The sequence below is a fragment of the Pelophylax lessonae genome (genome assembly GCF_965119305.1).
Source record: "Pelophylax lessonae genome assembly, chromosome: 3".
Classification (NCBI taxonomy): Eukaryota; Metazoa; Chordata; class Amphibia; order Anura; family Ranidae; genus Pelophylax; species Pelophylax lessonae.
Window position 1 is genome coordinate 491456012 of NC_138770.1, and position 16120 is coordinate 491472131.

General features: G+C 42.9%; 1 protein-coding gene across 2 annotated transcripts in view; it reads right to left on the bottom strand.

Moving 5' to 3' along the window:
* Window positions 1-1154: 1154 nt before the first annotated feature.
* Window positions 1155-16120, bottom strand: part of RIOX1 (ribosomal oxygenase 1) — a 320376-nt gene continuing 305410 nt past the window's right edge. For both annotated transcript variants that reach the window (XR_014225073.1, XM_082251939.1), the window contains 2 exons: window positions 4513-4599; window positions 1155-1529 (listed from right to left, as the gene is read on the bottom strand). Coding sequence is in view for 1 of the 2 variants with exons in the window: in XM_082251939.1 (XP_082108065.1) it covers window positions 1461-1529; window positions 4513-4599 (156 nt within the window). In the remaining variant the exon portion in view is untranslated. The remainder of the gene's footprint in view (window positions 1530-4512; window positions 4600-16120) is intronic.

The window sequence follows — 16120 nt, forward strand, 5'->3', positions numbered from 1 at the left end:
CCAGAAACCAAGCTACTCACTGGAGGGAGAACCTCTGGGTGAGTCTAGGATGGAAAAGGACCTGGGGGTACTGGTAGACAACAGGCTTGGCAGTGGCATGCAATGCCAAGCCGCTGCAAGCAAAGCCAACAGAATACTGGGATGTATAAAAAAGGGGATTCACTCCAGAAATAAAGAGATTGTTCTCCCACTCTACAAGACTCTGGTCTGGCCACATCTGGAGTATGCTGTCCAGTTTTGGGCACCGGTCCTCAGGAAGGATGTGCTGGAACTGGAGAAAGTCCAGAGAAGGGCAACAAAAATAATTAGGGGAATGGAGGACATCAGCTATGAGGAAAGACTGCAAGCACTGAACTTATTCTCTCTGGAGAAGAGATGATTGAGGGGGGATATGATATCAATGTACAAATATTGTACTGGCAACCCTAGCATATGGAAAAACCTATTCAGAGAAAGGGAATACAATAAGACACGTGGCCACTCACTAAAACTAGGGGAAAGGCGGTTTAACATTAAAATACGCAGGGGGTTCTTCACTGTAAGAGCAGTAAGGATGTGGAATTCTCTTCCGCAAACAGTCGTATCAGCAGGGAGCATTGATAGTTTCAAAAACTATTAGATGGGCACCTTAAAGACCACATCATACAGGGGTATGCAATGTGCGGTTAACAGTAGACACACATCATAGGTTGAACTGGATGGACTGATGTCTTTTTTCAACCTCACTAACTATGTAACTATTTAAAAAGCTCTAGGTGTTGTTTCTCTCTGGTGCTTTGTTCCTCTGTTATCAGCATGAGTTACTTTTAAGAAGTTTTCCCCACACAGAAGATACAATTTGTGTCAGTGAGGAAGATAAGCACATATCTTGTCTATTCAGAATACAGCTCTGCATGACCTTTTTTTCCTCTGCCTATGTGGAGGGGAGACGTGTTCCTTTCCTCCAATCAGCTCTCACACAGTATAAAGGAGCTGTAACTGCAGCTCTCAGCCCCCTCCTTTACCCTCCCCTAGATGCATAATGATTTTATTACAATTCGCCACTTTTGAAGGATTGAAGACAAGAGAAGACTGTAAATAAACAAAACTTATGTAGGAGGATTGCTTTAATCTCTGTGTATCATCTGAGGCTATTCACTTTACGGGGTATATGAGGGTTTACAACCACTATAAAATGTCCTTTTTTTCTCATATAGCATTCGGTATGATTTTTTTCTTAGATATTGAATAAAACAAGGCAGATCATTGTTACATATCAGTTAGTCCATGAGGAAAGAAATAATGCATTTAGAAGTGGATTTGGGATGCTTCTAATTTCCTCCAGGTATGCTGCAGAGTTTATAAATTGACATAGGCACAAATTATCACAAGTCAGATAAAAGTGTATATGTGCCATCACAGTTCCTGGAGATTCTTGACAATTGTCCATGCTTCACAGATCTTGAACAGTCAGTCATTTTTCACAAAGAAGAAACGTGTTCTCTGGTGATCAGTAGGCCTTTCTCAAACAACAGTGTGGTCAGGGCAAGCTGCACAATGAGAATACAGGGTAATAGGTTAGGCAAGTTAACAATAAAAAATCAAAGGAAACAAGTTCAACAGCATTTCCACCCCAAATAAATTAAGGTCTCATTTGCACACATGATGTCCTCTAAAGAGTGGATTTAAATTGATGTATTTTTGAGAGAGCAATTGAAAGGCAGTGAGAAGGAATGATATTGCCTCCTCGCTGTCTGTTTGAATTCCTTAAACCCTACACCAGCTAACTTGAATTGTATGTGATTACATCGTTTTTGCAGGGAGCCCCCATTCAATGAAATGGCAGGCAGAACGCGGCAGCAGAGATAATTTTTTCCTCATCATGATATACATGATGATCAACTGTAAACCACGCCCAAGTGTAAGGCAGACCATTTTTACCTGGCCTGGCTTATTACCACACTGGACAAGCAAGAAGTGGCGAGGTGATACATTTAACAGCGGAAAGTCCTAAAGTGATATTAAAGGCATATATATTTTTTTAAACAAGCATGTTATACACACCTGCTCTTCACAGTGGTTTTGCACAGAGCAGCCTGATCAGTGCCCCCATAATAAGCAGCTTGTATTGGGGGCTCCTGAGCCGCTGCTGTGTGTCCCCGTTCACACACAGCTGCATGATGGCTCTCTTCTCATTGGCTCACTGGCTGTGACTGACAGTAGTGGGAGCCAATGGCTTAAGCTGCAGTCTCAGCTAATGAGGGAGAGAATGCTGGATCAAGATGGGGCTCAGATAAGTATTAGGAGGGCTGGGGGCTGCTGTTGCACACAGGTGGTTTTTTACCTTCATGCATTCTATGCACAAAGGTAAAAAAAAACCTTGAGCATTTACAACTTTAAAGTGGCAATAAACCCAAGATAGTTCTCGGTTTACAACTCTAAAATTCTGCACTATACTTGTGTGCAGAATCTTGTTATCTGTTACTTTCTTGAAAATACCTGGTTGATCCTGCCACTTACATCCACTGTGTGTGGCAACTCCAGCACAGTTGTTCTTCCGTCTCCTCTGTTGCTACATGTTGCAAGCATGCTCTGGTTGCTGCCTAATTCTCCTCTTGAAGCTACCCCATGACTCTTTTCATCACTTGTAGGGCTATCTGATCATTGGCTCCCTCCCCTCTCCTAGCTGCTGCATAACCTGCTCTGTGAGCCTCTTCACAAGCCTCTAGAATTTCATGCAATGTAATGTGGGATGAGCTATCAGAAGAGAGAAACTCTTCATCAATCATCGCTGATGGAGAAACAATTGTATGGCAGGTTTTTCCCCACTGGTACAGCAGCCTGTCTGACACAAGCTGGACTAAGGACCAGCTTTTATTGAACGGCATGCTGGAAAACTAGCATCCTATAAGTGCTTGCAGCCAATGGCTGTGAGCGCTGATCACTGTGTTCTGGCAAGGGGGCAGTCTCCCTGTCAGAAAACGACAGCATTTGTGGCCGTTTTTTTTGTTCGGCCCGTTGTGTTGATCAAACAAAAACTCCCCATGTGTACCTCTCATTAGGATCTTTTTATTTTGTTTTGCAACACAATTCTTCAACACAGATGACCACAACAGCGCCAATCAGCTCTGTGCGACCACAGGAAGAGAAAGAAAACTTCCTGCAGTGATGGATGCTGACTGTATCACAAAATGTATGCTTGGTCTGCCTACTGATCTCTCAGTAAGGAGGTATTTAACCATTCTGGAAGATTGGTCCCCCCCCCCCCCACCATGAGCAAATAATGCTTTTTGGCATTGCATTACTTTAACTGACAATTGCGCGGTCAGCAACACTGTACCCAAATGAAATTTATATTGTTTTTTCACACAAATGTAGCTCTCTTTTAGTAGTAATTGATCACCGCTGTTTTTTTATTTTTTGCGCTATAAACAAAAAAAGACTGACAATTTTGAAAAAAGAATATATATTTTTTTTACTTTCTGCTATAAAAGATATCCAATAAAAAATTTTTTAAAAAACAAATTTCTTCATAAATTTAGGCCAATATGTATCCCTATATTCTATATGATATGAAATTCCACATCTACTAAGGGTTTCATTTCTAGATGTTATGCGACATTGTTGGGGGACTATTTTGAAAAATTTCCCCCAATACAACTATGGAACAATGGGAAAATTATGTAGGAAACACTTCTAGAGATCAATGGGCAGAGGCATTGGAGCCTGTTTGCAGTTGCTCATTGAATGTAACACAAGGATTGTCACAATTATATATACTGCTTCGAGTACACTGTACTCCCCCTCAAATTGTATACCATGGGACTGGGGCCTGATTCAATATGTGCTAGATGTAATAGGGACACTGCTGATCTTATACACCTACGGTGGAGATGCCCAAAGTTGCATAGGTATTGGACTTCTGTTGTCCAGACTGTTAACAGTGCTTATCAAATATCAATATCCTCTGACCCGAGACAATGCATACGGGGCATACTAGAGGATTGTCAGAGCAGCAGTGTCCAGTGCGTTCTTCCAGGCCCGGAAACTCTTATTGCAGCATTGGCTCTCCCAGTACCCCCCCCCCCCCCGTTGGTGATGTAACTCAATGGGTGCAAATTTAACATGCGAACGCCTGATCTACCAACATAGGGGGGTTCCATCTAGGTTTGACAGGATATGGAGTGGGTGGGTGGCTGGCTGTACCGGGCTTGGCTCCAACTGATTTAGTCATGGATAGATTGCATGTGCAACTGGCCAGATTCTGAAGTTACCGGGTGGGGCAATATTCCAGTCTATTGTGTTTTCCTTTTGTTTATAACTTAGTACTGTATAAGAAATTCAATTTTTCTTTAACAGTCTGTAAAAGTAAGCCATTATTCTTCAGAAAGCGATTTGACTGTATTGTTTTGTGGTTTCTAATAAAACTTTGTTTCTGATTTAAAAAAAAAAATACAGGGGATCACAATTTGACATAACTGCCATGAAAACTTATAAACCATAACCAAAAAGAAACGCAAAAATATTAGCTACCTTGTCATGGATAGTTTCACAGGGAAGGTCGTCAACATTCACGTAATTTGGGTAGGAATGCAGAAGATAATCTATGGCATCCACATGCTGAATCAGAATAAAAAGGAAGAATGGTAAGTTTATTAAATACAGATAAAGAATCTGCACATATTGAATCAAAAAAAAAAAATACTAACTATTCCCCTTACTCTATATACCCACACAAAGAGCTCTAGAATGAATTTGCAATGGTACTGTATGGGGTTTAACTTCAGCTTGGCAGCAAAAGTAACTCATTGACTGATTTCTTCAAGCACAAAGTATATTCATTCAACATCGAGTTCCTAAAATGTTTCTGATTTTGGTATGCTCTTTGTACTTTTTGACTACAATTATTGCATATTTTGTCATCTGTATTAGATCATAAGTGTTTGGAAATTACTATTATTTCAACCAAAGATCTTCGCACATTACTGCCAGATTTACATGCTTTGTTTGTAGTAGCAGAACAAGAAACTAATACTCTGTAAACCCGGCCTTACTAGTAGGTGCAATACAATAGAGCAATGAAGTTTTCATATACAAAAAGTCTATGTTTAACACTTCACCTTATAAAATAAAGCTCAGTGAAAACATTTTTCAATTAAGCATTCACTTAGAAGGGATAAAAGTATGTTAATGCTACAGTAGCTGTCCAGGATCTGTCTGGAAGTGATAACTAAATTACAAGACTGGCTACACAGAAATGCAAAACATTTTTTTAGCATGTAGAGCAATTTCCATACATGTATTGCTTTAACTGGAATTCAACAAATCTCCCTAAAACACGCATGACTTTTTAAGGTTGCTCGGGTTTTAAACCCTACCACCACCCATCTTTTTGAGTTTCATAAGTGAACCAAAGAAAGTGAAAGAGTTCCCTACAGAAACCAAATTCAGGTTGACATTTCAAATGGAGGTTTAAAGTTGCACTGCTACCATTTTCATTACCAATAGATACTGCCAACTCTTCCTTCCCTCTGTGAACATGTGTTTTACTCAAGATTTTTTCTGTGGTTCAAGCATTTGCTCCCTACCATTATTGTAGTGTGCAGCAGCAGTGTGGGCTTTGTGCAAATATTGGATACTACAGCTAGTAACCTTTTCTTGGGTCCTCTGCTGCCAACAAGACTATTACAAAACTAGCATTACAATTAGAATAAATGATAGCAGTTTAGTTTAAACTAGCTGCTTATGCTGGTTTGACTACTGGATCAATGATAAAGCACACTTTGCTGCCCAGGAAAAAGAGCATAAAAAATACTATCTTGCCTCCATTCTTCTCTTTCATTTCTTGCTTGGTAGCATTGTGCATTTAGTCTGAATAATTCAGCATCCCAGCACTGAATGTTTTCTTGAGTCTAGATGCACAATCAGGGCTCAAACATCATACATATCAGCCAAAGAGGGGTCATCAAAAATAGGTGCTGTGAACATGCAACCATTTTGTTAAATACTGGAGTTGCAAAGATAGGCCAAATGGCAGGGCCACTCAATTACAGTGCAGAGGACCCACAGGAAAGCATAGGGATCGATAATGATCTGGAAAAAAAGGGACATGAAGGTCCTCAATGTCCACAGTAACCAAAACGGTTCCCTCAGAGGGAGACTTTGACAGATCTGGTGATGGTGATGAAGACATTTAAGGCCTTGCCCTCCAAGACAGGGCACATAGCCCCTTTTTGATTTGGGAAAATGTGAATAGGTTGGAGAAGAAGCCCAGGAACTGTCTGCCACAGGGACTGAGACAATGATGAAACTATAGCTTGTAACCCCTGCAAACCACTTCCCACACCTAAGCAGCACAGGCTGTCCTAGAGTCCTCAAAGGGTAAGGGCGGCCATACACTGTTCGGCCAGTTCAGAAGCAACCAGCTGAGATACCAACCGTTAATGGTCAGGCTGAGCGTACTAAGCTGATCCATCGATCAACTCGGGTGCAATCAGCTTGCTGGATTCTCATGATTATCACTAGCAGCTCCTATAGCCGCTAGCAATAATCAATGTCTACTTCCGCTGGGAGAAGACAATTGCTGGTTCACTTGTCAGCACTGTCTGTGTTGATACGGGAATCAAGCACATTTTTTTACTGCAACATGTGGTTGCAGGGAAAAAACTAGCTCTGTGTATGGCTGGCCTAACTTCAGAAAGTGGGGGCACATCCTCATGTTATATATTTATCTGAGGTTTCGGGAAAAACTCCAGAATTGTGGGTGGGCTAGGTGCCAGACTAGGTCTTGGCTTTGAAAACTGAGACCTAGGAGGAACACAAATGACTTTTCTTGGCCTGTTGAGGAATGAGTCATTCCAGAATAAGCTCTAGGCTCTTTCTGCTGAGGAATAAGGGGTACTCTTGTGGCCAGCGACCGCATTCATGAGGGAATTCAGGGTGGCCTTGAAGAGACATCCCTCAAAGTGTATGTGGCCTTTTGCTTGTAGATGAGGGTTTCTTAACCTTTTTACCTGAGGCAAAAGTTTGAGATCTCGTGGAACCCTTAAAATTTTCTTCACATCTGCAGCTCACAGAACATTGGTGTAATCAGCGAGCTGTTGATATAACAATTACAGTATCTCACAAGAGTACACCCCCCACATTTTTGTAACTATATTATATCTTTTCATGTGACAACACTGAAGAAATTACACTTTGCTACAAAGTAGTGAGTGTACAGCTTGTATAACATTGTAAATTTGCTGTCCTATCAAAAGAACAACACACAGCCATTAATATCTAAACCACTGGCAACAAAAGTGAGTACCCCCCCCCCTCCCAAGTGAAAATGTCTAAATTGGGCCAAATTAGCCATTTTCCCTCCCCAGTCATGTGGGAGGGAAGTCCCCAGGTCTCAGGTGTGAATGGAGAGCAGGTGTGTTAATTTGGTGTTAATCGCTCTCACTCTCTTATACTGGTCACTGGAAGTTCAACATGGTACCTCATGGCAAAGAATTCTCTGAGGATCTGAAAAAAATAATTTTTGTTCTACATAAAGATGGCCTAGGCTATAAGAAGATTTAAGAAGATTGCCAAGACCCTGAAACTGAGCTTCAGCATGGTGGCCAAGACCATACAGTGGTTTAACAGGACAGGTTCCACTCAGAATAGGCCTCGCCATGGTCAACCAAAGAAGTTGAGTGCATGTGCTTAGCCTCATATCCAGAGGTTGTCTTTTGGAAATAGATGTATGAGAGCTGCCAGCATTGCTGCAGAGGTTGGAGGGGTGGGGGGTGGGTTGTCAGCCTGTCAGTGCTCATACCATACGCCGCACACTGCATCAAATTGGTCTGCATGGCTGCCGTCCCAGAAGGAAGTCTCTTCTAAAGATGATGCACAAGAAAGCCCGCAAAACAGTTTGTTGAAGACAAGCAAACTAAGGACATGGATTACTGGAACCATGTCGTGTTGTCTGATGAGACCAAGATAAGCTTATTTGGTTCAGATGGTGTCAAGTGTGTGTGGTGGCAACCGGGTGAGGAGTACAAAGACAAATGTGTCTTGCCTACAGTCAAGCAAGGTGGTGGGAGTGTCAGGGTCTGGGGCTGCATGAGTAATGCCGGCACTGGGAAGCTACAGTTCACTGAGGAAACCATGAATGCCAACACGTACTGTGACATACTGAAGCAGAGCATGATCCCCTTCCTTCGGAATCTGGGCCGCAGGGCAGTATTCCAACATGATAACGACTCCAAAAACACCTCCAAGATGACCACTGCCTTAGTTACATAGTTACATAGTAACTGCCTTGCTAAAGAAGCCGAGGGTAAAGGTGATGGACTGGCCCAAGCATGTCTCCGGATCTAAACCCTATTGAGCATCTTTGGGGCATCCTCAAACAGTGGAAGGTGGAGGAGCGCAAGGTCTCTAAGAACCACCAGCTCGCTGATGTGGTCATGGAGGAATGGAAGAGGACTCCAGTGGCAACCTGTGAAGCCCTGGTGAACTCCATGCCCAATAGGGTTAAGGCAGTGCTGGAAAATAATGGTGGCCATACAAAAAATTGACCCTTTGGGCCCAATTTCGACATTTCCATTTATGGGTGTACTCACTTTTTTTGCCAGCAGTTTAGACATTAATGGCTGTGTGTTGAGTTATTTTGAAGGGACAGCAAATTTACACTGTTATACAAGCTGTACATTCATTACTTTATATTGTAGCAAAGTGTAATTTATTCAGTGTTGTCAAATGAAAAATCTTTACAAAAATGTGAGGGGTGTACTCACTTTTGTGAGATACTGTATTTTTAGAAATAGCATTTAACAGAATCAATTTTAAAACCTACATATTTAATGTGAAACTTGTGCTTGCTTTTTTCTGCACAGATGCTCAATTCTGTGTCAAACTTGAGATAAACAATCTATGGGGGGCAGTGGGGCGGGATACAAGGAGGTCAGCAGGGAAGAACACAAGAGGTCAAGCAGGGCAGAGTACATGAGGGCAGCTGGGCACATTATGTGGGGGGCAGCAGGGCACAGTACCAGTTTCCTTCTAATGCAGTACGACGCAGGGAAGAGATGATAGTGCTGGTTGTGGCACGCTGTTCCCCCTGGCCCCCTCCCTACCTGTTTTTTAGTGTCATTGACAGGTAGATTGCTTTGGAACCGGGGGGACCTGTCATGAAACCCCAGTTGAGAAACCCTGTTGTAGATCAACACTTTTGCCAAAGGGTTCTCATTTTTTTTTTTACAAGGGACTCAAAGGGAGATGGGGTGGGAGACCTCCAGCAATCCACCAATTCTATAGTTCAAAGCAGCAGACATCAGTTAAAATTGCTCTTTGACCAAAGAACCAACTGCCATAGTAATTCATATCTCTTCTAATAGCCTTAGACCAGTTAGCTAGAGAGTTTGACGGATTAACGGCCAAGAAGGTTTGGCATACAGGAGCTGCCAAAAGAGAATAACGTTTTTAAAAGGGCCTCCAACTATTTGTCAGCAGGGTCCTTGAAAATGGATGCATCCTCCACCCGGATGGTAGAAGCTTTGTTAAACTTGCACACTGCTGGATCCACAGAGGGGCAGCCCGCTTTTTAACAAAGTCCTCCTCACATGGGTACAAGGCTGGTGTTTAAGAAGGTACAAAGAATAGATAGAAAACTGGCTAAACATATAATTCATACACTAGTGGTAATGATTCTTACTCTAAATGGTTTAAGGTTATCAGTGGTGTACCCAAAAAGTTCAGTGTTGGGACCCTTACTTTTTAATATCTTTATAAATTATATAGGGTCCGAGATTAAAAGTATCATTTCAGTCTTTGCAGATGACACCAAGCTATGCAGTGGAATAACTTCCTTACAGGATGTCTCCAACTTACAAGCCAACCTCAATGCACTGTTTCATTGGGCAACTATGTGGCAAATGAGGTTTAAATGTTAAAAAAATTTAAAGTTATGCACTTGGAGGTTACGAATATGCATGCATCATACATACTAAGGGGAATACAACTGGGGGAATCCATAGCAGAGAAGGATCTGGGTGTTTTTGTAGATTATAAGCTAAATAATAGCATGCAATGCCAAGCTGCGGTTTCCAAAGCAAACAAAGTTCTTTCTTGTATTAACAGAGGCATGGACTCCAGAGAGAGATATAATTTTGCCCCTGTACAAATCATTAGTAATACCTCATTTGGAATATGCAGTTCAGTTTTGGGCACCAGTTCTCAAAAAAGGAGATCAAGAAACTTGAGAAAGTGCAGCGAAGGGCAACCAAACTGATAAGAGGCTTGGAGGAGCTCAGCTATGAGGAAAGATTAGAGGACTGAATTTATTCTCTCTTGAGAAGAGGAGATTAAGGGGGGGAAATGATCAACATGTATAAATACATAAGGGGAGCATATAGTGAACTTGGTTCAAGGAGGCACTCTTTACGTCTAGAGGAAAACTGGATTTTAGTAAGAACTTACCGTAAAATCCTGTTCTCTGAAGGTCTACAGACGCAGCTCCCTATCCGATTACCACTGGGCTTGCTCCTCCAGTTAGGAAAAGGCACTAGGCAGGAAAAAACTTTACCACACCCATGGGGGCTGTCCCTGCAGGCAAAACCCCACACACTCTGCTTCAGATTGCAGTTTCGTTGCAAGCAGTGTTTAGAAGACAAAAAACCCCATAAACTCAAAAGTAGAGGGGCGATTGCTGCATCTGTCGAACTTCAGAGAAAAGGATTTTATGGTAAGTTCCTACAAAAATCCAGTTTTCTCTATCGTTCTTTGACAGACGCAGCTCCATATCTTTTTACCATTGGGATCTCCCAAAGCAGTATTGTCATGAGGGGTGGGAGAACAACGCAAAGAACGTAATTTCCCAAAGGCTAAACTTAGCCAACCAGGTAAAAAGGAGCTCAACCAGGAAAAACCGTAGCTCACCCAGAAAAAAAAAAAAAAACACCCTCAAAGAGAACAAAAAAGATTCTCTTTAAAAACAGCAGTCTGCAAAATCTTGCGGCCAAAAAGAGGCAGCCAAAGATGCCAACACATCTACAATGTTGTAAAAGTATGCACGGACAACCAAGTTGCCGCCTTGCAAACCTGTCTCACAGACGCTTGATGGCGAAAAGCCCAAGAGGCACTCAGCACCCTAGTAGAATGCGCCAGAAACCTGATCCTTCAGTGAATAAGCCTGAACCACCATCTGCCCGATCCATATGGATATGGTTGCAGCAGACACAGCCAATCCTTTATGAGGTCCCTCGGTAAGGACAAAAAAAGCGTCTGATTTTCTAAAAGACTCAGTGGCCTCCAGGTAAACCCTGATCGTCCGAACCACATCCAAAGAATGCAAAGCAATTTCCTTAGAATGCTTAGGCTTGGGACAGAGTGAAGGCTACCCAATGTCTTCATTCAAAGGAAAATCAGAAACCACGGTAGGAAGAAAACTCTGATTAGGTCGAAGTACCACTTTATCTCTGTGGACCACCAGATAAGGTGGATGGCAAGACAACGCCGCCATTTCAGATACTCTGCAATCAAAAGCAATAGCCACCAAAAAGGCAACCGTCAGACTTTGAAAGCAGAGAATTCTCCCGAATATTCTCAAAAGGAAGCTTTTGAAAAACAGATAAGACCAAATTGAGATCCCATGGAGGTAGCGGGGACCATCTTGGAGGAGCCACATGGCATACTCCCTGAAGAAAAGTACAAATCAAGGTATGCGTGTCTAACAGGTGTTGAAAATATCTATATCTTTAATAGTGCCCAAAGCCAACTGCTGTTCAACCCCTTTCTGTAGAAAGGCCAAAACCCTAGCAATGGAAAACAAGCGAGGGTGCACCTTCAGCGAATCACACCATAAAATGTAAGATTACATGTAAGATTACATACACGATGATATATCTTCCTGGAATTCGACTTCCTAGCCTTCAATAGCATAGGAATCACTGAGTCAGAAAGACCTCTATCTCTCAACACCTGGCTTTAAACAGCCATGCTGTTAAAGCCAGCGACTGTAAAGCAGGATGGAAGATCGGGCCTTGAGACAGCAGATCTTCCCTGATAGGAAGTCATCAAGGAGCAACGGCGACCAACCTTACCAGGTCTGCGTACCAAGACCCATGAGGCCAGTCTGGGGCCACCAGAATGACCGGAATTATTTCCACCTCTACCCTGCATAGACGCCTTGAAAGAAGTGTTAACGGAGGGAAGGCATAAATCAGCCGATACTGACCCCAAGGAGCCACCATTGCGTCCGTGGGGTCGGCCAGAGGGTCTCAAGACCTGGCTACAAACCCCTGCACCTTCTTATTGAGATGAGAAGCAAACAGATCGACCTCGAGCATCCCCCACTGAACACACAGGAGATGAAACACCTCCGGGTGTAGGGACCACTCCCCTTGGTCCAACACCTGACGACTCAGGTAATCGCTTGCCAGTTTTTCACACCTGGGATGTGCACCAGAGGAAGAGCTGGAACAAACTGTTCCACCCAGGCCAGAATCTTGGCCACCTCCTTGGCCACCTAGACACTCTTGGGTGTCCCCCTGGTGATTGATGTAGGCCACAGCCAAGGCCTAGCCCGATTGAACCGGACAATCTTGCAGACGAGTCGTCCATTGTCGCAGACAAAGCTTTATTGCTCTGAGCTCCAAAACATGTATCTACAGTTTGGACTCCTCTGCTGTCCAGGTTCCCTGGGCACATAGCGTCCCCAGCAGCTAGTATAATCTAACAGCAGAGTGTACAAGGAAAACCCACAGGGAACCCCAGAAAAACATTACCTCAGAGCTGCCAGCATGCTCTGTGAAAACGAAAGTGAAACTAATCTGCACAGGAAAAGGAAAGAACATTCTGTGTCTTTGCTAGAATTAAAGTGCCATGCCGCTTGCCTGTCCAGCGATCGTGGACCATAGGAAAATGGCAGCCCCATGCATTCCTATAGGGAACAGAAAATGGCTGCCCATGTAATACAATGGGAAAAAGAACACATTGATCCACTACAAAATGGCAGCCCCCACAGCATGCCATGGGGTCCCTGAACATTAGGCATCAGAGGGTCCCTATAAAGGGACCCTACCAGGACCAACCACCCCCCTCAAAAAGGCGCCACAGCGGCCGCAATATTTCTGCCCCCCCAAGATAGGGACCTGCAAAGTTCCCCGAGAGGCCAGGGGAACAGAGGAAGCCCCGAGGGTCTGACCATTCCAGGGATAGGGTCCAAGTCCGCTAGAGGGTTTGGGAGGACAATTACTCACCATACCACGATACCAGGTGGGCGCCACTGTAAAACAGGTCACTTCCCACCCTGGATGGGGGTGCTGTCAGTCATGGGGTTCCAGGTCGATCGCGTCCCCACGAGATGGTTCACTCGCAGTTTTGTCCCCATCCGTCAGGGCACTGTTGTGGCGAGGCCTAGTTCTTGACTATAACCTGCGCACGCTCGCTGGCCAGGCTGGGAGACCTTAAGGATCTAGATTATCCAGTCCGAAACCCAGCTGGCTGTTGCTTGTAGTTCTCCAGGAACTAACTAGTGAAAATGAAAAATCACAAAATAATAAAAATTCTCTATTTACAGCTAAGTCCCAGCAGGGTTCTATTCCTAACAAACTGCAATCAGAAGTAGAGTGTGTGGGGTTATGCCTGCAGGGACAGCCCCCATGGACGTGGTAAAGTTTTTTTTTCCTGCCTAGTGCCTATTCCTGATTGGAGGAGCATAACCCAATGGTAATAAGACATAGAGCTGCGGCTGTCGAAGAGCGATAGAGAAAAGAGATTTCCTCTCCAAATGCGGAGGTGGTTCTGGCCAGCTCAGTAGATTGCTTTAAAAAAGTCCTGGATTCTTTCCTAGGTGTACATAATATAACTGGGAACTTATATTTATATGTTTATCCAGGGAATATCCGATTGCCTCTTGGGGGATCAGGGAGGAATTTTTTCCCCTGCTGGAGCAAATTGGATAATGCTTTGCTGGCATCTGTGATTATCACTTTCCAGTAATATCGAAATAATTACTTCCCCATTGCTAAACCTGGGCTGGAGAGATCCACATAGCTAGGGAATTCTTTGACTGGCTGCTCAAATTAAACTGGGTGAATACAACAGCCGATCTCAAGTCCAGAGCACGAATAAGTTGTTTCTTCTCCTTTTAAGGGATGAGTCCAGAATGAAACCCAAGTACCTCTGGGGGGATCCAGGATGTAAAAGGACCTGTGGGTTCTAGTAGATGCAATGCCAAGCTGCTGCAAGCAAAACCAACAGAATATTGCCACACATTCAAAAGAGGATTCGCTCCAGAGATAAAACAATATTTCTCCCTCTCTACAAGACTCTGGTCTGGCGGCATCTTGAGTATGTTGTCTAGACATCAGTCCTCAGGAAGGATGTGCTGGAATTGGAGAGAGTCCAGAGAAGGGCAACAAGGCTAATAAATTGACTAGATGATCTCAGCTATGGGGAAAGACTACAAGCATTGAACTTATTCTCTCTGGAGAGAAGACACTTGAGAGGGGAGATGATAGCGATGAACAAATACCGTACTGGTGACCCTAGCATAGGGAAAAAAGCTTTCAGTGAAAGGGAATTTAAAAAGACACGTGGCCATTCACTGAAATTGGAAGAGAAGCGGTTTAACCTTAAAACTGCGTAGAGGGTTCTTTACTGTCAGAGAGGTAAGAATGTGAATTCTTTTCCACAAGCAGTTGTTTAAGCAGGGAGCGTCGATAGTTTAAAAAAACAATTAGATGGGTACCTTAATGAGCACAACATACAGGTATAGACAGTGTACTCTGAACAAACACATACACCCACACCATAGGTTGAACTGGTGTCTTTTTTCAACATTACCAACGATGCAACTATGAAAGCAGATCGCCTAACTGAAATCCTAAAGCATTAAAATTGTCCTCTGGATGTTTTTTTTTATTTCACTTCCTCTTTTTTTTTGATACTTCCTGCTTTCTTACTCTTTTTCCCTGTTCTTTTCTAAGAGCACGCATGCTCCAAGATAGGCTGACTTAACAAAATTGCAGCTGCTCTCATTTTGGTTCTATGGTGAGACTCTCAAAGTGTTGACTTTAGTTGTCTTTTTGGGATTTATTTCCCAGAATGTTTAAATTTTCATTCCAATTGTTCTGTTCCCCTGTGTAGGTTTATCTGCTGTTTTTTTTGTTTTTTTTTCATCTTTACGAAAATTAATAAAAATCATTGAACGAGAAAATTCAGATTTAGTAGATAGATAGGTATATGCAGATAGGCATCTTGACTGTCTATGGATTCCAAGTATTTACCTTGTCTCAGAGATGCAATAACTGAACTTACGCATTCCATGTGAAACTTTGGAATGAGAAGGTACTTTTTTATGAATTATAGATCCAGAATAGGATGGATACCCCCCCCCCCCCCCACTGTGCTTTAGTACCATCAATAGATTTGAATAGAATCCTTTGAACCTGTCCTGGAGGTTTACTAGCACAACTATTCTTTGGGACAAGAGAGAGTTCAGGACACTCTGCAAATCTGACATTGGGCAGGATTTGATTGATTTGAAAAAAAAAAAAAGAAGAGGTGATTGGGCAGAGTTTCAGACTATTTTGTACCCCTTTTAAACCCACAGGTCTAAGACATTTGTGAGCCAGGCAGAGGTAAACTGTAGCAGACGCCGCTACCCCAAAACACACGCTCTTATGAAGGCACCCCTTCATTGAGAAAAGAAAAGGCTTAAAAGCTGAAGCTTGGGCAAAGTGTGAAGGTGCACTGCATTTAGTCAGGTAGGTTGTTTGTTTCAGGCCTGAGATAGTGTTAAAATTTAATGGCGGGACCAGGTGCATGGGAAGCCTGGCTCCCTTTCTTCTGGTTTTGGCCATTGCTAGATTGAAGGCATTGCTCTGTAGGGTAACCACGGAGTAGGTTGGGGAAATAAAGTAATTGTGTCCGAGGAAGAGAATGCAGCAATCTGAGCGTGAATCATCCTGTTTTACTGAGGTTTCACTGATCTAGATTAACTGCTTCTATTGTTATAATAAGTTCAATAAAGAAGCGGAAAAGAAAATTATAAATTTTTTAAGCTAAGAGTGATTTCTCAATGAAGTGTTTGTAAACCTCAGACATGAAATGTAAACAAAGCATTCCCCTCTATAGTGTATACTTGTCTCAAGAAAGAGCACTAAGT